The sequence below is a fragment of the Fusarium oxysporum genome, chromosome X (assembly GCF_013085055.1).
Source record: "Fusarium oxysporum Fo47 chromosome X, complete sequence".
Lineage (NCBI taxonomy): Eukaryota > Fungi > Ascomycota > Sordariomycetes > Hypocreales > Nectriaceae > Fusarium > Fusarium oxysporum.
The window spans coordinates 1666787-1685837 of NC_072849.1; the positions used below are offsets into that span (position 1 = coordinate 1666787).

The 19051-nt window shown below is 47.9% G+C and overlaps 8 protein-coding genes across 8 annotated transcripts; 5 read left to right on the forward strand and 3 right to left on the reverse strand.

The window, feature by feature from the left end:
• Positions 1 to 197: 197 nt before the first annotated feature.
• FOBCDRAFT_244450 (uncharacterized protein) lies at positions 198 to 2215 on the forward strand (the record flags this gene model as incomplete). The annotated part of the gene is made up of 3 exons (XM_059610605.1): positions 198 to 289; positions 364 to 1354; positions 1442 to 2215. The coding sequence occupies 3 exons, from the start codon at positions 198 to 200 to the stop codon at positions 2213 to 2215; spliced, it is 1857 nt and encodes a 618-aa protein (XP_059467963.1).
• Positions 2216 to 2319: 104 nt separating this feature from the next.
• FOBCDRAFT_280443 (histidine phosphatase superfamily) lies at positions 2320 to 3233 on the reverse strand (the record flags this gene model as incomplete). The annotated part of the gene is made up of 2 exons (XM_031191571.3): positions 2320 to 2904; positions 2958 to 3233. 2 exons carry the CDS (start codon positions 3231 to 3233, stop codon positions 2320 to 2322), a joined length of 861 nt encoding a protein of 286 aa, XP_031032802.3.
• A 401-nt stretch (positions 3234 to 3634) lies between these two features.
• On the forward strand, positions 3635 to 5660 carry FOBCDRAFT_264901 (heterokaryon incompatibility protein-domain-containing protein; the record flags this gene model as incomplete). The annotated part of the gene is made up of 2 exons (XM_031191572.3): positions 3635 to 5251; positions 5301 to 5660. The coding sequence occupies exons 1-2, from the start codon at positions 3710 to 3712 to the stop codon at positions 5658 to 5660; spliced, it is 1902 nt and encodes a 633-aa protein (XP_031032803.3). The 5' UTR covers positions 3635 to 3709.
• An 801-nt stretch (positions 5661 to 6461) lies between these two features.
• Positions 6462 to 7986, forward strand: FOBCDRAFT_323745 (chondroitin AC/alginate lyase; the record flags this gene model as incomplete). Its single annotated transcript, XM_031191573.2, has 2 exons — positions 6462 to 7327; positions 7395 to 7986. 2 exons carry the CDS (start codon positions 6462 to 6464, stop codon positions 7984 to 7986), a joined length of 1458 nt encoding a protein of 485 aa, XP_031032804.2.
• Positions 7987 to 8175: 189 nt separating this feature from the next.
• FOBCDRAFT_232705 (Glyoxalase/Bleomycin resistance protein/Dihydroxybiphenyl dioxygenase) lies at positions 8176 to 8945 on the reverse strand. The gene is made up of 2 exons (XM_031191574.3): positions 8502 to 8945; positions 8176 to 8446 (listed from the first exon to the last, which is right to left on the reverse strand). The coding sequence occupies exon 1, from the start codon at positions 8912 to 8914 to the stop codon at positions 8510 to 8512; it is 405 nt and encodes a 134-aa protein (XP_031032805.2). The 5' UTR covers positions 8915 to 8945; the 3' UTR covers positions 8176 to 8446; positions 8502 to 8509.
• Positions 8946 to 10491: 1546 nt separating this feature from the next.
• On the reverse strand, positions 10492 to 12437 carry FOBCDRAFT_169580 (uncharacterized protein). The gene is made up of 3 exons (XM_031191575.3): positions 11979 to 12437; positions 11663 to 11927; positions 10492 to 11615 (listed from the first exon to the last, which is right to left on the reverse strand). Exons 1-3 carry the CDS (start codon positions 12413 to 12415, stop codon positions 10596 to 10598), a joined length of 1722 nt encoding a protein of 573 aa, XP_031032806.3. The 5' UTR covers positions 12416 to 12437; the 3' UTR covers positions 10492 to 10595.
• A 1582-nt stretch (positions 12438 to 14019) lies between these two features.
• Positions 14020 to 15517, forward strand: FOBCDRAFT_191116 (uncharacterized protein). The gene is made up of 2 exons (XM_031191576.3): positions 14020 to 14297; positions 14350 to 15517. The coding sequence occupies exons 1-2, from the start codon at positions 14062 to 14064 to the stop codon at positions 15380 to 15382; spliced, it is 1269 nt and encodes a 422-aa protein (XP_031032807.2). The 5' UTR covers positions 14020 to 14061; the 3' UTR covers positions 15383 to 15517.
• A 903-nt stretch (positions 15518 to 16420) lies between these two features.
• FOBCDRAFT_280449 (uncharacterized protein) lies at positions 16421 to 18744 on the forward strand (the record flags this gene model as incomplete). Its single annotated transcript, XM_059611580.1, has 5 exons — positions 16421 to 16893; positions 16944 to 17174; positions 17236 to 17391; positions 17442 to 17528; positions 17577 to 18744. The coding sequence occupies 5 exons, from the start codon at positions 16421 to 16423 to the stop codon at positions 18742 to 18744; spliced, it is 2115 nt and encodes a 704-aa protein (XP_059466023.1).
• Between the last annotated feature and the right edge of the window lie 307 nt (positions 18745 to 19051).

Here is a 19051-nt window from a genome sequence, read left to right on the forward strand (position 1 = left end):
CCCCCATAGATTAAGATAGACGGAGATTTTAGGCTGAGCTGACTGTATGTATGTCATACTGCAGGGATTGTTCAAGGGTTGTGTTACTTGGCATAACGCATGCTGCATAAATTTATATAAGGCTGTGAGCATCAATACCAGATTTTGAGCCCCTCCATTCTCAATCTTTTCGTGACATCATCTGAGTCTCCTTCGAAATGGAGTCATCGCAAAGTCGTTTGTCGCCTTATTGGAAGGGTCCTCATAGAGCTGGGAGCTCGAACGCGTCTTCGGATCAAACTGAGCTCCTGTCACCATACGAATCTTTTAGAAACAGCAAGCCTCAGACCCCAGATCTCACTAGAGGGGCAGTGAAGACAGCAGCAAATTCAGGTCTTCCACGACAGACGGAGGTTTCGCCCAAATATGGAGCAAATACACTCTAAAACCGTGGAATATGTGTCTCTTGACAGTTCTTGGTACTGCATTAGCAAGCGGTCACCATCTTTTCTACCTTAGCCTTGACGGACAAGAAGCCACCAGCCAATCTCTCATGCTGCGATATGGTACAATAATTGCCTTTTGCGCTAAAGCAAGCCTAGGAACTGCTGTCGCCATGGCCTTTCAGCAGCGAGCATGGTTAATCGCCCACCATAAGATAGCGCGTCTCGAGACAGTTGATGCGGTCTTCACAGCCAATAACGACATCTTTTCCCTCCTGACATGGCCCTCCCTCAAGAACTCTAAGATCGGAACCCTGCTCGCTCTTTATTGTTGGATTACACCGTTGGTGGTAGTTCTCACAGCTGAGACACTAGTTGTCGTGGCCGGAGTCACGGAGGAGCTAGTATCGTGTCCTTCTGTCCGAACGCTAAATTTTGACAATGAGGCCAACTATGATTGGCGTGAGAGACCAGTAATGGATGGACGGACACTCCGATCTGTGGCGCATTTCAATACTACTAGCAGGGAGACGAAGCCTAAAGACTTCAATTTGACGCATTTCGACTATTGGAATGCTGCGAGTACTATGTACACGTCTGTTGTGTCGAACAAGGCGGTCTTCATGCGTGAACTCCTTGTGAGGGATGAGTCGGCCGAGGAGGTCTGTTCGGATGGCTGGAATTGCAGTTATGTTGTGGAATTTCTGGCGCCAGGGTACAAATGTGACGAGGTGGCTTCTGGTGTTGGGTCGAAGGTGAAGAAGCTTGGTGACGCTGAGCCGCCTTTCAATACTTCGCTTCTTGCCCCAGAAGGTAACTATACTTACATGTCTATGGCTGCTAGGGAGAATTACACCACATACAGTTGGCCACGGCCTAAGGACTTGGGTGTCTTCAAAAATGAGCCCATCATCTGGATTGGCTATTCAACTGTCAAGAATATCAACGAGCAACAGCCAAAGAATAAGGAAGAAAAGGGCTGAGATAAAGCCTATACGCCCGTTATCTTCGGCTGTGAGCATTATGAAGTCAACTACACTGTTAGATTCGACTATGTCAGACGTGCCCTGTCATACAAGATTAAGAAACGCGAGTATGTCAGGAAGGTAGTTAACACAACTCTAGTCTCAGAAAATACCCCCGGAAAGACTTCAAAGAAGATTTCGGTCCCCGAAAGTAACTGGGTTCATCCTCAAGACTTTAAAGAGTATCGCCGAACGGCTGCCTATCACGTAATCGGCAATGGACTCCGACGATATGTTGGAGGAAGCGTCAACACAGCAACCAACAAAACAACGACATATATTCTCCTCACATCCTCGGGGGCCAAGATAAACACTCTTCCCATCACATATCTGCATCAAGGTATACAGAAGCTTTACGAGGATCTTGTTATCTCCCTGTTTTCTGAACCATCCTTTGTTGCTGTCGCTTGGGCGTCGAACGGGAAGCCATCAAGGACTGGTAAGGGAGACGCATCTACGAGGTATCCCTGCCGTCGGCAAAGACAAACCACGCTCTTTGTTTACAAGCAGGTTCAGCTATTATGTGTTTACGCAGTGGGTATCTTATTAGCAGTCATCGGAGTATTGGTTGATATACAATCATATAGAGAAGCAGGCGTGATGCTTGATATGAAGCCTTCCTCGATTGTCGGTGCCTCAAAGAATGGGGCGTTGGGTGCAGAAAGTGGTGATGCTAGGACGGGATATGGTCTCGTACAAGACGGGGCTGAGACGAACCTCAGAGCTCCTGGAATGGAAGGAGACATGTCACAACAGCAGAGGCTATAGGCCTCGGGAGGTACAGCTTGTATATAATACTTCATGATACATGACTTTGATGACGGGAAACATGATGGACTCTTTGCCTATTGTCATCTTTTCCTTTTTATAACTTATTTTGCGTTAAACTTCTCGCCTTTGACCAAGAATGCCACCATAGCGCCTTCGCCCATCCGAAACTCAGGCGCCCCAATAACTTCTAGGATAGTAGATATGGTGAATGAGTGAGTGGTCAAAGCAATGCATGATCCCGAATCATGTCTCCAAACATCCTCAAGTAGTTCTTGTGTCCGGGCAATGTGTGCTTCATTCGACTCTGATTGATCAGCATGCCATAACACATCTTCTTCGGCGAAGCCAGATTCCAACTCATAGTCGGGATAAGAGGCTTGAATCCACTGTCTCGTCCTCCGCTTATCGCATGTATGATTGGTAAGTCGTTCTCGAAGATACTCTTTCACTATAGGCCTGAACTCTATCCCTTGTCCCACGATGATCTCTTTGAAAATCAGACTCGTTGTCTTGAGGCCTCGAGCAAGCGGGCTGGTATAGATAGTGTCGGGGACGGGGAAGCCCGCATGCCGGATGCCCTCGGCATACATCTTCCCGAGGTCTGTAGCTTGTTCGACTCCCTTTTCAACAAGCTCGGCATCAAGCCAAGTTCTATTTGCGTCACCGGGTAGCTTTGACCAATGATTCTATGGAGTATCAGCTTGCTATGATCATGTCCAAGCTACTGGGAGAGGCATACCTTCCATTCTTCTGACCCAACCTCCTCCATCACATCGTTGTGAACACCGTGGCCATGTCGCGCAACCAGCAAGATTTTATGTATGAAATATGAATTGTCCTGGTGATTTAATCTTTCGACGTGTTCAGTAAGTCTCGTCCATTCTCGATCATCAGGCAAACCGAGGTTTGGCTGAGTGGTGAGCTTCGATCCAGGACATGAGTGGGAAATTACGGGATAGTCAACAAACCAACCAGGTTCGAAGGTGAACTTATACAAGCATTTAGGATCTGACATTGGGACAGATGAGAGAAGTGGTGATAATAAAGAACCTGGATGCATTGAAGGGGGTTGTCGGCAGGTGTATTAGAGGTCACCTTGGCAAGGCAGACAGGCAATTGCAGTGAAGGCAAACTGAATGAAGCAACATGGAAAGCCTAGACCATAAGACTCACGACTCATCAAATATCGATAAAGACATGGCTGACTTCGTGAGGCAGTGAGACGGAGGCCCCTCATTCAGCGGCCAATGACGCAACGCCAACAAATCCCGCGTCATGCAGATTAGACCAGCATCTCAAAACACATGACAAATATCACTGGTAACACAAAGAGGAGACATTTCAGCCGCAATCACTAGGGCGGGATCATAAGAGCTAGTGGATGGCTAAATCTGTTATCGCAGGTCTTCCCCCGGCCTTCATTCGCTTCTTTAGTCCAGAGCATCATTTTTACCAACACATTTCTATGCTTTTCTTGCACATTAGGACCCCATGGCTCTAGACTATTCAAAGTTCCCAGTCAAAACTGGTGAATTGCGTCTAGTGTCACTCGACAGTTGGGCTTCAGATATCACCAAAGCAGAATGGAAGCTAAGAGTAGTAAGCTTGCATGATCCATTGACACGCTACCACGCTCTTTCATATAGATGGGGAGCGCCAATCAACGAGGAGCCTTTCAAATCATATACAAACGAGCTTGTCGCGCCTATCAAAATTGGCAATGGGGAACTTAAGGTTGCTAGAAACCTGCTGGACTTCCTAGTCCAGGTGAAGGAAGACCAAAGGTTGAAAGATAAGGAGTTCTGGATCGACGCGATATGCATAAATCAGAATGATAACGATGAGAGGAGTTACCAAGTCAGCAGCATGATGGCTGAGATCTACAGAAGAGCAAATCCTGTCATTGCATGGCTTGGGGACTCGGATGCGCATACGAAGCGAGCTTTCGATCACATGGCTAAGGTAGCTGATCGGAACATCCTTCCATCCTTGGGTATACCAACTAGGCAAACAGGTTCTGAGCATTCTGATGAAGACGAGGCCTGTTGGGAGGCCATTGGGAAGATTTTCGATCGTACCTACTGGAACAGATCATGGATCATCCAAGAACTCGTACTCCCGGAGCACGTAACTCTCCGCTGCGGAGCGTACTCAACAGATTGGGATGTATTCGTGAAGGCCTCACATAACATAGCAACAAGCCCTTTGAAGCAGTTCTACGATAGTCGACCCGCCGAGGGAACGTCATCTTCCACCAGCAGCTTGAAAGCGTCCCGTAACTACGGAGTGCCGGCGATTCTCAAGGCAACGAAATCAACTATGACCACAGAGCACTGGGCCAATGTGCTATTATACACGCTGATACGATCCCGTGACTGCGAGGCTACAGAGCTTGGGGACAAAGCGTACGCTCTGCTGGGTCTTATCCAAGGTCGTGAAGGTATTGAACAGTTGCCGCCATTGCTGTGCCCGACATATGGAAAGGATTGCAGTCCTGGAAAGACGTACCTCGACATCGCCACTCAACTTCTCACGGACTGTGAGGATCTGCTCGTCCTTTCTTGCGCAGAGGGTTTTCGCAATGTTAAGTTGAACGGCGCAGACCTTCCCTCCTGGGTTCCTGACTGGAGTGTCAGATATCCTCTTGGTCTCAGAGTCACAGGATATAAGAGATATCAAGCAGATTCAATCTTCTTTTCGCCGGACACGAATTTCTCACGTGAAGAGAAGCTCACCCTTTGGCCTGCTACATTCGACAAGAATGAGCTTACTATGACTATCCGCGGAATGCAAGTGGACAAGATCTCTTTCGTTGCAGAGTCAAAGCGCGATGTTGTGAATTGCAAACCTTTTCCAAGATTCTTGGATATGTTACTGAGGCTGCCTGAAAAGTATGGAGTCACTGGCGAAGGTCGAATGGAGGTTTTCTGGCGAACGGTGACTAAGAATACTTATGGAGAGGCCAGACCTTCCTCCGCCAAAAGGATCATCAATGGGGCCTGGTTTCACAAAATGGATAAAAGAGAGAATGCAGTCTGTGGTAGTGTCTCCTGAAAACGAAAATTATTGGACAAATCTCAAGGAAGCTTTCAATAAGTTCTGGCCCCATGATGCAGAATGGCTGGCCACCACGAAAGGATGCGAGTCTGTCTCATCGATGGAGTTTGGCTCGCAATTTGCGTATGGGGAGTACCTTCGACCCTTCGTAACAGAGAAAGGGTACGTCGGACTTGGCTCACAGAATTTGCAGAAGGGAGATACAGTCTGGGTGGTGCCACGATCACGGGTGCTTTTGATATTCAGGCATTTGGGCGAGTTTGATCCACAAGCGGATCACCATTGCCAGTTGATAGGAGGGGCCTATCTCCACGGGTTCATGGATGGTAGCTGGCGGGGAAAGAAAGCAACGAAAGATGACACGCAAGCTATCATAATTCACTGATCAGTGACCCTAACGCTATTTAGTGCATATAACGTACATAACTATGCGTACTATGTAATCGAGCCACAAATTAAATACATTGACTAATTTGATAGTACGTTCATCCTCCGAAACATCCGACATGGACTCCAAAGCTCTCACACGAACTAGTAGTTCGGTCCGTAGCACCCTCGCCCTCGCCAGTCTAAGATAGATTACACAGTCATTTCATTTTACGCGATGTACGTGTTCATGCAATCAGGACCATACCATTGCAGCGGTACTCGTTTGATCGCCGCTGACTGGGGCAAATCAGTAGCAGGGGTACACGAGGGGGCCAACCCATGCTGCCCGCATCTGTTTGCTCAGCTACAGAGTTACCCTCTGAAAGCCGACATGGAATGAAAGTCGTGTATTATTTTCTCTCTTTGTGAAGCTGCAATCACGTTTTTGACCATATCTCTCCTTTGTTTGTGATAAGGCCTTGACGATCTTGCATTTACGCGAATGTTAGTGGTTTCAGGGTAAAGATTTCCCCGCCTCGAGAAATAAAGGAGTGTATTCGAGCTGTAGCGTGGTTTCAGGGCTGTGTAGTTAAATGACCACCTCATCGAGGCCAGGATTGATTGGGGCGGCTTCAGGCTTTCAGTTTAGACTTTTGGCCTGAGACTCCTGACCAGGCGCTTAATGTGGATTATTGCAGAGCAAGAAATTGATAAAAGTGTTTCTGATATGTTTACTTTCAGTTATCGGCTCCTGTACATTCATTCTTTCGTTCTGTCGTTTGCCAAGAGCCACGCTCGTTAACAATTTACATTCATTATGACACTCATTTACACCATCTTGTTTTCTTTTCTTTTCCCTCTTTCCTACGCTTTCACTCACCCCGGTCTGCTGGTCACCGACACCGATATTACTCGCATCAAAACCAAGCTCGCTGAGAAGAAAGAGCCTTGGACCGCGTCATGGAATAAGCTGACAAGCATTCCATTTGCCAGCGCTGACTACAAGAACAATGCAGTCAAAGAAGTGAACCGGGGCCAAAATGGGGAGGTCCTATGGCACGATGCAGCTGCTGCGTTCAACCTTGCTCTGCGCTGGAAAGTCAGTGGAGAAGACCAATACGCAGAAACCGCATCAGAGATCCTGATTGCTTGGGCAGATACTCTAGAGATCCTCAGCGGGGGCGACGACGCCTATCTTACCGCAGGATTGCAAGGTTATGAGCTTGCTAACGCCGCAGAGCTTCTCCGTGACTACCAGCCATTTGCAAAGAACGGGCTATCCAAAGTTATCAATATGTTCAACAAAATATTCTTGCCAATGAATCTCGATTTCCTCAACCACGTCCTGGGGTCGGAGCACAATGTCAAGCACTTCTTTGCCAACTGGGAACAGTGCAACATTGCTTCTGCTATGGCTATTGCAGTCCTCACCGACAACCGAACCACCTGGGACTTTGCCGTTGACTACTTCAAGCATGGTGAGGGCAATGGGGCTATCAATAACGGCATTTCGAACATTGTTAAAGAACCTGGTACGGGCAAAGCACTTGGCCAAGGGCAAGAATCTGGCCGGGACCAAGGCCATTCGGCGATGAACTTCCAGGTGCTAGGTGCCATTGGACAGCAGGCATGGAACCAAGGGGAAGATCTCTTTGCTTACAATGACAGCCGCATCCTTCTCGGGTTCGTGAATCCCATTCCTATTTTTATTAGCTGTGATAAGGTCTTGTAAACTAACTTCTGTATACAGAGCTGAGTACTTTGCCCGATACAACCTTGGAAACGATGTACCATTCGAGCCCTACACAAACGGGATAGTCTCCTTCGATGTCATCAGCGAAGCCTCTCGCGGTGCGGTTCGACCTGCTTGGGAGCTTCTCTATAGTCATTACGTCAACATCAAAGGTCTTGACGCTCCTTGGACAAAAGCATACCTTAACAACTCTTTGGAATTCTTCGGAGGATTCGAGGGCGGAGCTGGATCTTGGGGAGAAGGCTCAGGCCACTATGATGGACTTGGCTGGGGCTCTCTTCTTCATCATCTGGATGAGTCTGACATCCAAGCTGCGAAGTCCTCCGCTGCTGGCCCTGAACCAAGTACAACGACGTCAGAAAGTCAGCCAACGGCAACAACTCTAGCGACAGTCCGTACTGTGCATGGATCAAAGACCACAACTGCCGATGAGGGCGCCGAGACCGTTACAGTAAAGCCATCTGCCGTAAACGCCCATCGTTCTTCTACGACAACTGCCACAGCAATTCCTCAAATTACGGAAAAGCCAGGAAAGGGATGTCGTGCAAGGAGGCCGAAGAGCCGCAAGCATCACTCAGTTGCGAACTAGGAAGTTGAAAGGGAAGAAATTTTGTCAAATAGCGGAGACCCCATCGGATAAGTGTCAAGAATATGCTGGGGATGAGTTTTGTTGGGATCTTGTTTCTTGTGTATACTAGAATTCTTGTAGCTGGTCTACAAGGGCAAAACAAGTGGTGCGAAGCTGAAGTTCGGTCACTATTGTTGAATATGATGTAGCCTACAGTATATATATATATTTCTTTTTCCCTTGCCGTCAGCCTTGTACGAGGCCATCGAGCTTTTTTAACTTTTCTACAAAGGCTTAAACAGTGAGACCCCTATAGCAGGCCATCATCGCAGAATTCAAAATCAGATAAGGTTCATCTGCCTCAATGGCGCAATTGCTGCTTTAACCAAGCAGTATTAATGCCAGTTACCTCTCAGCAGCTGGGTCAACCTTCTTCCTTCATCCCACCCAAAGGAATACCGCGCCTGGTCCATCCATCACACTTCCTCTCAAAGGTCAGTCGTAGCCTACAGTATATCAGTTGTGAGGCAGCTCACATGTCGCTTCACAAATTCCACTTCATATTTGCCAACACCACTCGATACCCATCAGCGTCCTCAAAAGTCTTTCCGCACTGATCCCAATACGGATTAAAGCTTGTGACAGAAACAATGCCCGCTTTCTCCATCCGCGCAACTGCATCATCGAATTCCTCTTTCTTAGGCAGGTAGAAAATTATGAGATTGTCCTGCGTAGGTGATCTACCGGCGTCATGCCCACGCTTCGCTGTGAACTCAAGATGATAGCCTGCACCCTCATGACCGAGCATTAGACCATCGAAGCCGTCGTGGTCACGAAATTCGCCGATCTTTTTAAACCCTAGATCGTCGACGTAAAAGGGCAGCAGGGCGTCGATATTGTTTGTGGGGCGGGCCACGCGAAGGTGAGCTGATGCGATCGGGGCTGACATGTTTGTCTGTAGCGAATTTGAATGAAGCGGGAGTCCGCATAACTAAACCTCGATTTTAGGTCAGGCCTGGGCTTTCTTATACTTCAATCGGGGCCCACTTGACGATTTTCCGGGGTTGCCGATGACTCACCTTTAGTCCAACATCTTTTGGACCAAGGATCAAGGAACCAAAGGCATTTGCCAAACCTACAACATATTTCTAACCGAAAATAAAATAACTGGCTCTCAAGATGTACTACGAGTCTCATAGCGCTTCTATAGCCCTTGCACTGTTCAGGTCTCCATGATGATCAACTGCTACAGGAACTCAACGGCAGGGTAAAATATTGTAGAGAAACAATAGAAACTACTTTTAAATCCTCGAGGTCTCCTTGAAACTGGGCGATGACACATCTGTATCGATATTTGGTGCCAAGCCCAACAATAACTCATTCGGTTCAAATTTGAAGATCTGACAATGAACTTGTCCGCAGTAGACCCTGTCCATTTGGTCGACGTATGCCAGATGAGGATAGCATACTGTTCAAATTTCCCTGCAGTGATTCCACTGATTCACAGCTCTGACTTGTCCTCACGATACAAGGCCAAAGCCATGATCAACTCCAAGCAAGACATCACTGATTCACCGACTTGCTCTTGGTACATAAAGTCGGATTCTTTTCTTTGAAACTTTTAATTACCCATTATTCCTTGGACCCAAGAACTATAAGTGCAAGCACACAATTTTCATTTTTCTCACTTATACTGGATCTTTTTCAATAAACATAATCATTAAAGGGAACAGACATACCCCTCGTACTTACGAAGCGCAAATGCCGCCTCAACAAGGTTGCCGGGTCTGCCACGGAGTAGGCATCTACACACGTCGGCATTGCTGGCAGCAAAGTGTGCAATGTCCACATACTTCGCAGCATTGCCCTCATGGTGGTCACACAGCGGCATGCATCGCATTCCAGCAGACATATGGACGGCCGCAGTGTCCTTGCTGTGTATGTCATGGGGCCGGACAAATTATGCAGTCCTTCTACCAAGACTACCATTATCAATGCAGTTGCATGGGTCATTACTAGACCTTTGCTTTTGTGTTACAATGTTGGCGGCCACAGTAGAGCCAACCGATATATCCTCAGCGACATGGAAAGATTCATGTACCAATTTTGTTGTGGTCGATTAATCTATTTTAAGTTTCTTTAAAGAGAAATACTATTGTCAAGTGACTGCTAATCAGGCCTCAGCGAGCAAGAAAGCTTCTGGTCGTAAGGCAAGATGCCAAAATTGACTACTCTAAGGCCCACCAAGTCTGCATCAAACTTACCTGAAGCGTTTTGTCATTCAGAATAGTCGTCTCGAGTTTTATTACCTTCATACATTGGGATCTTGTTCATAAGGACACATATTCATCCAAAACGGCATTCTACTCCTCATTCAACCAAATCCTGGTTGTCAGGATTCAAATTTTAAGGTTAACTAGGTTTTCAGTTAATCTATAAGCCAGTGCATCAATTATCCAACGGCACAGTTAGTATTGAACAAGTCTAAACAGTCGAGGGGGGTATTCGCGGATGAGGCCCAGCAAGCGGTAGGTCAAGGTACCTTACAGGATTAGAGAGACAGTAACGATGTACTAAATATATAGAAACTTGTATTAAAATCCATATTTCTTTCCTATTCCGTTTGGACTTTACTGTTTCGTACCATCGCGCACGGCAGTGACAGCAAACGGGTTGGCCGTGAAGGTTCCATTCGGGTCAGCCTTAGCCCTAGCCTTGCCAAGCCTCTTATATTTATCCGCATCCTCGTAGTATGCTTGCCAAATCTCAGGCTTACTCATATCCCAGTCTCCCCAAGAACCCCAGAGCACACGGCGGTCCTGCTTACTGAAGGGGCTCTTGGCCCCAATCATGATAGTATCGTTAGTCTTCTGCCAGTTGAGAGCATAATCTCGGTACCTGGCACCGGGGTCGTGGAAGCAGTCTAGTGTTTGGACAACAGTGGAGTCTCGCCAACTGTAGGATGTGCCGTTGTCCTTGTTGAGCAAGAAGCGAGAGTTCTTACCACCAAAGCATTGGATCTGCACCGAGAGCTTGCAGTGATCGTATACTTCTCCTTCCTTGTCGCTCTTGTCGTTGTCGAGCTTCTGATGAGGGTTGTAGATCAGGTCCAATCGCTTGACTACAGCATCAACCCAACCGTCCTTCTGAAGAGTCTGCGACTTTGTAGCGTAGGTGCGCTTGACGTAGGGAAGCTCGAACTCTCGTCGCTTGGGGAAGATCCACTTTCCAGTCATGGTATCCATGCCCTCATCAAACTCATTGATCAAAAGGGTATGGTTACTCCAGTCATTTTGAAGATCTCTGAACTGCTTGAACCAGTTGTCCACGGTCGAGTCGTACTTGTCAGTCTTATTGGTAGGGCACCATTGGGCATAGAGGACAATGATAGCAGGGAAGCTACCGTTAAGCAAGTCAAGAACATCTTTGGCTAAAGCTGTCTTGATCTTCTGCTGGATCTTCTTCCAGATGTTGTCATCTCGGAGTGAAGGGAACAGCATGGTAACGGGGAAGTCTGTGCTGAGAACACTGCAGCAAAGGTCGTAGCCTCGTGGGGCAGTACCCTCGTCAGACATCTTGGCGATAAAGCCTAGCAGACGGCTGAGGACCTTAGGCTCATAGATCCAGAGGCCCTTCAAACCGTGGGGTCCCTGAAACTGTTAGCGTGATATTGCTTGTAGCTGGCAGTTTCTCATACCTTGAAACCGTTAGGACCAGCGACAGTTCCCATGTAGCTGGAAGCGCGATAAACCTCAACGGTGTAATGAGTGATAATGCCGAAGTTACCCGGGCTGCCACCGAGAATGGCGTAGAAGAGCTCAGAGTCACTCTGCTTGGTGACGTTCTGAATGGAGCCGTTGTGATCAATCAGACGGATCTTGATAATGTGATCGCCAAAGAGACCAAAACTGCGACCGAGTTGACCATAGCCACCAGTTTGGCCGTGACCCCCGGTGCAGACGCTGAGGGGAATTAGCTTCGTTAGTTTGCAGTAGCCTGTATAGTAGACTCACTAGGCACATTGTCCATGCGGCACGAATAGGTTGACCGAGCGAAGGTAGTCGTTAAAGTCTTGCAGTCTGTTGCTCACACCAGCCAACACCAGAGCTCTGTCATCAGGAACACCGTCTTCTTCCAGGACCATCATGTCCTTGTAAGTGTTGGTGAGGTCAATCTGGATGTTCTTGCCACCGGTGGAAGAGGCGCCAGAATACTGATGACCGCCCGACCTGACAGCGACGCTAACCTTGTTGTCCCTCGCCCATTGAACAGCTTTGACGACATCTTCATCTTCCTTGGGCTGCACAATGAGAGCTGGGTTCATGTCATGCTCTGTCTGGTAAGAGGTGGTAGCATATTGCTGATTGAAGAACTTGTAATCTTTTTGGCCAAATTGAGAAGAAGTGTCTCGGGAGTATTGCATCCCTTGGAAATCTTTGATCTTGAACATGATGAATGTGATGAGAGTTGAGTTTGTGGTGATTGGCAGAAGAATTGTGGCTTTAGACGTCCCTTATATTCTGCTTGCCTGCCAAGATCCCAAGAGGGGCGATGCTGGCCACCGAACAAAACAGCGGCTGATCACACTGACTTTCAAATTATTGAGCACATGTGCGGACGGTTCGCACTAGAGATTAGCGGTCTATCATTCCTAACAAGCTGAGACATGCGTAGTGGCTGCAATGGTTGGGGATGCGGCTGAGCTTGATACCAGGGATCATTTCTAAATAGGCAACCAATGGAGCTATTGAACTGATGTTACAAGTGAATCCTCTAACCTGGTTTCCATCTTTCACTAGAGTGGGACTGTGAGACACCGGCACTTGTAGCGTGAGAATCATGTGAATTCTGACTGTAATTTGACCTAGGTACACGTAAGACTTACTGTACTGCACATGCGTGTAAGATTGGGTGGTAGTACAAACACCTTTCTCAACCAATCAGCAATAGCCTTTCATAGCAGAACCGTATTCAGCCAGCCACTTTCTAGGCATGTTTCAACCTACCACGAGGTCCGACTTCCGACATTTTACGGATAGCTCTGCGCAAGTGCGGGGGAAACAGACACTTCGAGACTGTTTGCGGAAGTGACGGCTTGCATGAGACATAAGCTCAGTCGCACTATTGACGCCAAGGTTGTGACAGCGGGACGGAGATCGCGAGAATATTACGCGCGTCCAGTACCGTTTGCAGCACGGTAGTCAGCATGCACTGCAGGAGACTGAATGAGAGGAGGGGAAACAAAAACATGGCGTTGATATGGTGATTGAGTGGCCAAAAGAAAGGTGAGACATTAACGGTAAAGGGCAGATTCTTCGACTATCCCTTGGAAATGCAATTAAAGTTCGAGGGATTGCTCTTTTGAAGAATAACGTTCAACTACTCTGTAATAAGCGGCTTCTAAATACGATGGTTCGCCAAATGCAGTAACAAGCTATTCACACTAAACGTTGCTCACGCACGACAGAACTGTGCCGCTCCAAGTGGCTTTCGCAAGGGAGAACAAACGGTCTAAAAAAACACCGTATTTTGGTGATGGCTGATCGATAGCTTGAGCCACAGAGTTCAGCTTTTCGCAAAGTGTGCATTTGTTGAGGTTTAGGGCTGCCGCATGTCCCGGTCTAGACCACGCGCATTCCATTCAAGGTGGTAAGATTGGGTTTGCAGCTAAAATGTTTTAGTGCCCATAGCTGGCTTTTCGGATGGGTTTCGAAGGCTAGGTACGGCCCGGTACTTGGAAATGAAGGACGAGGAATGCGACGTCCGTCAAGAGACGGATTGATAGGTTTGAGTTTATCCCATGTGATGGCGTTGCCGTGTTTGCTATTTGAACAAAGGATGATTGAAAGCCAATCATACTGAAGTTCTTTTGGATTATAATGTATGGCTTGTTACTGGTCAGCAAGGAGTAAGCTTTAGACCCCTTCAATCTCAGCCGCTCGTGGATGGAGGGAAGCCACTCTGTTAGGGCTGATAATGACCAAAGCTCATAATACGTATAGAAGATATATATAATCAAGGCCATCGAGAATACCCTTTCAACTCCCGCAATCTCTGTCAACACAAATCTATTGCAACATCACCAATATCAACACAATGATGCTCCCTACTGCTCCCGTTGTCCCCATGGATTTGGGTGACGACTTCAAGTTCGGTCCTACCGTTCTTGACCCCATTCAGCCTGAGGACCAAGATAACCTGGTCCCCATCAATGGCTTCCCCAGTGTTGACCCCGCAGGTGGTGATGTTGCCATGTCCCAGCTTGATGTTCTGGCACACTTCTTTGGAACATACAGCGGATTCGGCTTCAATACCATTTTCCGCCCCAATGGGTCAGTAAAATACTTGGAAGACCAGTGGAAGTGTACACTAATTTAGAAAAAGAACAACTACTCCTACACCTCTTCCTATTCTTCCTCCATCTGAGGATCCCAATGACAACATCCTTCAGCTCAACCTTACATCTGAGTCCCTAGCCTTCGCTAAGGGACGTCTTGATGATGTCCCTAACCGTGGTCTTGACACTCAGGCTGATATCATGCTCAACGGTGTGCCATACACCCAGACAATTGCTGATATCACCGAGATGGTGAAGCCACCCAAGAAGCAGCCCGTCATTCACTTTGAGCCTGGTCTGTGGATGCACGTTCCCGCCAGTGAGCAGATGCCTGTTCTTGCAGCTTCTCTGTCCCGCATGGCTTCTATTCCTCACGGAACCTCTATCAACGCCCAGTCTTTCACGGCTACCATCACTGCGAAGGGTGCACCTGTCTTCTCGCCAGTTGACATCACCCCAACTGTTGTTGGCGGCACTCAGAAGATTCCGTTCAGAAGTCAGACTCTCACCAATAACAACACTCACCGTCTTCCTCAGGATCTTTCAAGCTTCGACAAGGCCGGTACCATCACGCAGGCTATCTTGACTGACCCCAACACTGTGCTCCGCAACGCCAACGTCGGAAAGAACATCATTGAGAACACAACCTTTGAAGTATCTTCACAGGCTCAGAACCCCAACCTCGGCGGCGGAACCAGTAACATTGGTTTCCTCATCGGTGCTGACGCTGGTGCCACCTCTGCCTCAGTCCAAGCCCGAAGCGGCAACGCGAACGCCGTCACAGTTACAGCTCAGTACTGGCTCTCCAGAGTTCGAACCCAGATCAACCTTCCTGCTTGCCAAAGCGCAGACAAGAAGACTGTTTCTCCTGCTTCTCACGGTCCACGTGATGCCGTTCCCAGGTTCTTGGTCGACATTGACGTTCCGGCTCCCAAGACAGTCAACATTGAGTACATCCAGATTCAGTATTCACAGAATGTTTCCCTTGATTTCAATGGTCTTTCGTGGCCTCACGTGACAGTTGGAACTTTGGCACCAACCATCCGTCACAAGTTGTCTCAAGTTCTTGTATCTCACTAGACAGTGTTATGATCCAGGTAGCTGGGACTATCATTGAAGGATATGTAGCTTTGCTGTGGGCGCGCTACGGCGTTTTGGCCCAACATATAGCGAGTTTAAACTCGAGCTCTGATATAACATTCAATTTCTTCACAAGTTATCCTCATCTTGACCTGGTAGCACGAGTAAGTCCATAAGTTTGCATTTATTATGCACGTGGCACAAGCAGAGCCCACTAGTCGCCCTCATTTGATGCGCACTTACTTCGTCGCTGAGAATACAAGATAGCATGCCAGCTCATACCTCTTAGCCTGTACTTTCATATCTGCACAATACAAAATGAGGCCAGACACATCCACGGCCTTAGCTCGAGCAAGAGGGGTAAACGTCCTGCCCTGGCGCCACCGAAGTTATCCACGACTGAGAATTCCAAGTCCAAGTTACATTCCCATCAGTGATCGTCGTTCACCTGTCCCATTAGTGTCTTTAAATGGTTTATGGCTTGTGCCACCCCCGCCTTTTCCATTTCTCCCGTTGCTCCAACACGGGCAGGCTGTCACATTCCTGACCCCGGACGGGACTTCATCTAAAGAAAGCAGTCAGACTTGAACTCTATGGGATATATTGCATTGAACTACGGAGCTGCGGCTTAGAAATTAGGTTCCGTTTCTACTAAAATTTCCGACCGCTCAAAAGTTATTGGAGGATCACGTACTGGTTGCCTTCTTGTGCTGTTGTCAGCGTTGCAGTATTGCTTTTCTGCGTCAAGCTGAATACGGCACAGCATGTGATGGTTGCACCCCGTAGGTGATTCTGTGTCATTAAAATCTCCCCATTTGTAGACACATCCGTAGACATCATTGCGTGGACAGCTGAGCTTCCAGGAATGGAGGCGGTTGATGCATAGAGATTGAAATGGGGTTTGAATCACAATTCCCTCCTCCTGGTCATGCTATATATCTCAGGTTCCTCAGGCCTCCATAGTTCTTTTCATGTTTTCAGTGCAGACTTCCTTCAAACTATTACCTCAAAAAAATCTTATAGTCTGCAATTATCATCATGTCTGTCCTTGATCTGAACTCAGACTTGTCCATCAGAAACCAATGGGCTCGCCAGCATATCAACAGAGCCATTCGACAAGATTGGAACGCCATTCTCGAACACAGCAATGATAAATCCGAGTTAGGTTCTCTTCCTCTTATTCCCAAGGCCTCTGAGCTCCCTCGTGCCCCTGCTCCTCAAAAGTCCTCTGCTCCCCATGATCATGGAGCTCAAAAGCCTCGGGTCATCAAGATCGGTGTCATTGGTGCTGGAGCAGCTGGCTTGTTCACGGGTATGGTCTTGGACTATCTTAATAGTGAACTGAAGAAGGGTTCAATCCCTCTCGCTTTTGAGTATGATATCCACGAGGCGGCTGGGCCAGATCGAGTTGGAGGTCGCCTGTTTACTTACAATTTCGGTGGTCAACGCGATACTCATGACTACTATGATGTTGGCGCAATGCGATTTCCCGACAACCCAGTCATGAAGCGGTAAGTCAGTCCCTTCTGCTAGATGCCACTTGATAGCTTATGCTGGTCAGCACATTCGAGCTCTTTGGAAGGCTTGGCATGGAAAAGACAGACCTAAAGACGAACCCCAGCGCGCCGGATGGTTCTCTCATTCCATACTACATGGCACCTAGCCCTTCCAACACAAACCCTTGGTGCTATAACGACATCACCATTTGGGGCGCTTCTTATCAGAGTGTTCAGACATCTGCTGGCACTGTTGACCCGTTTCAAGTTGATACTGATAAAAGCATCGACCCTGAGTAAGTTGTCACATGAGTCATGACTAGTTAGGTATCGAAATCAATTCTAACTATTTCCCAGGCTTCTCAAAGTCGGGCCAGATGAGGTTGTAAAGGCCAACATTGAGACACTTCGTCAGGCTCTGAAAGAAGATGCTGAGCAGACTCCTCCTGGTGACAAAGGCTGGAAGATGATGATGGAATACGATACATACAGTACTCGACAATTCTTGGGCACGTGAGTACTTTCTGATGCTGCTTGTTTCCCTCAAAAGCTGATCCATCCAGTGCAAACCCGAATGTGAAACTCCCCAAGGACATCCCTCCACCTCCTTATAACTATGAGACCATCGAGTGGCTCGAGACCTTCAACGGGTAAGTCGCCATGACCATGATTCCGGTTTGATGTTAACGGCCTAGCAGAGGAACGGATTGGTATGACCAAGCTCACAGTGAGACTGTTCTTGAGTCCCTTGACTTTGAGTTCAGCCCTGACACCAAGTGGTTCTGTGTGCTCGGCGGCGCCCAACAGCTCGCCAAGAAGATGGAAGAGAGAATTGCTCGCAAACCCAATTATCACAACCCAGTCGCTGCTATTCGCGCCCTTGACAAGATGAAAGTGGAGCTCCGGATTGAGGCTGGGAAAAGGCTTGAGATTCGCTCATACGACGCCGTCATGGCCACTACTACGCTCGGATGTCTTGGCCGTATGGACACTCGTCAAGCTGGTCTAAGATATCCCGTCAAGCAAGCCATCCGCTCTTTGGGCTATGGTCAATCCTGCAAAGTCGCCATCAAGTTTGACCATGCATGGTGGATCCACGATCTCAAGGATTTCAACATTCGTGAAGCAGGTCTAGGTCACTCCGACCTCGCACTTCGAACTTGTGTCTATCCTTCTTACAACATCTACGACGACAAGTCCAAGACAGCTGTTCTTCTGTGCTCGTACACTTGGCAGCAGGACTCTGATCGCCTTGGATGTCTCATGTCGACAAACAAAGACCATAAGCAGAAGGTCGCTGATGAGCAAGTGCTTAAAGAACTTCTGCTCCGTGATCTAGCTATCTTGCATAGAAACAGTCAGATTAGTGAACAGGATCTGTACAAGATCATCAGAAAGAGCTATGTCGACCATCACGCCTATAGTTGGACTGAGGATGCCAACACTGCCGGAGCTTTCGCGTTCTTCAGGCCCCAGCAGTTCAGCTCCATGTGGAACAGAGTGATCCAGCCATCTGGCGATGTCATTATCGCCGGTGAAGCCTCAAGCCCCCACCATGCTTGGGTCGTTGGTGCCCTTGAGAGTGTCGTCCATGGACTTCACTCCTGGATGGGCTCCAATATCACTCTGGTTCCTGAGCTGAAGCATGCCAGAGATATTCTGGAGAAGGCCGAGCCTGGGAACCCCTTCGTCGGACTCCCTCCCTATATGGATGTAAATATCTCCAACTGGCACGCTGTCATGGGTGTCGTAAGTCGCGATAAGCATCTAGAGAAGATGGGAACGTCTGACAAGAGCAACTTGCTGTCTACTGTGCTTTCGCACTTCGATGTTGAGGTCTTGAAGAAGGATATTGCTTCTCGATAAATGGCTTGAACTGACTCTCAGCTGTTCTTTTGGGGGCTTATAAGTTACTCAGATCGAGTATCAGATCAGTATGATAGTGCTACCATCCGCTTTTTAGCTTTATAAATTATTTTCATGTTATCCACTTTCTTGGTACATTGTTTTCGTCCATGATGAGCCGCAGGTTCCATTTTATTGCAACTTTCTCAAGTCCGTTCAGTAAACTTGGCTGATGCTAGGATACATCATGACCGATTCTGATGTCACTATTCGATTGGTCCCGGAAGCCTGGATAAATCCCTCCATTGAGCGTCTTACTCAGCGTTTT

Coding starts and splice junctions, on each gene's coding strand:
- FOBCDRAFT_232705 (XM_031191574.3), bottom strand. CDS start 8,914: ATGTCAGCCCCGATCGCATCAGCTCACCTTCGCGTGGCCCGCCCCACA.
- FOBCDRAFT_169580 (XM_031191575.3), bottom strand. CDS start 12,415: ATGTTCAAGATCAAAGATTTCCAAGGGATGCAATACTCCCGAGACACT. Junction 11,928..11,978: donor CCGCATGGACAATGTGCCTA/GTGAGTCTACTA, acceptor AATTCCCCTCAG/CGTCTGCACCGGGGGTCACG. Junction 11,616..11,662: donor CTGGTCCTAACGGTTTCAAG/GTATGAGAAACT, acceptor TAACAGTTTCAG/GGACCCCACGGTTTGAAGGG.
- FOBCDRAFT_191116 (XM_031191576.3), top strand. CDS start 14,062: ATGATGCTCCCTACTGCTCCCGTTGTCCCCATGGATTTGGGTGACGAC. Junction 14,298..14,349: donor ACCATTTTCCGCCCCAATGG/GTCAGTAAAATA, acceptor ATTTAGAAAAAG/AACAACTACTCCTACACCTC.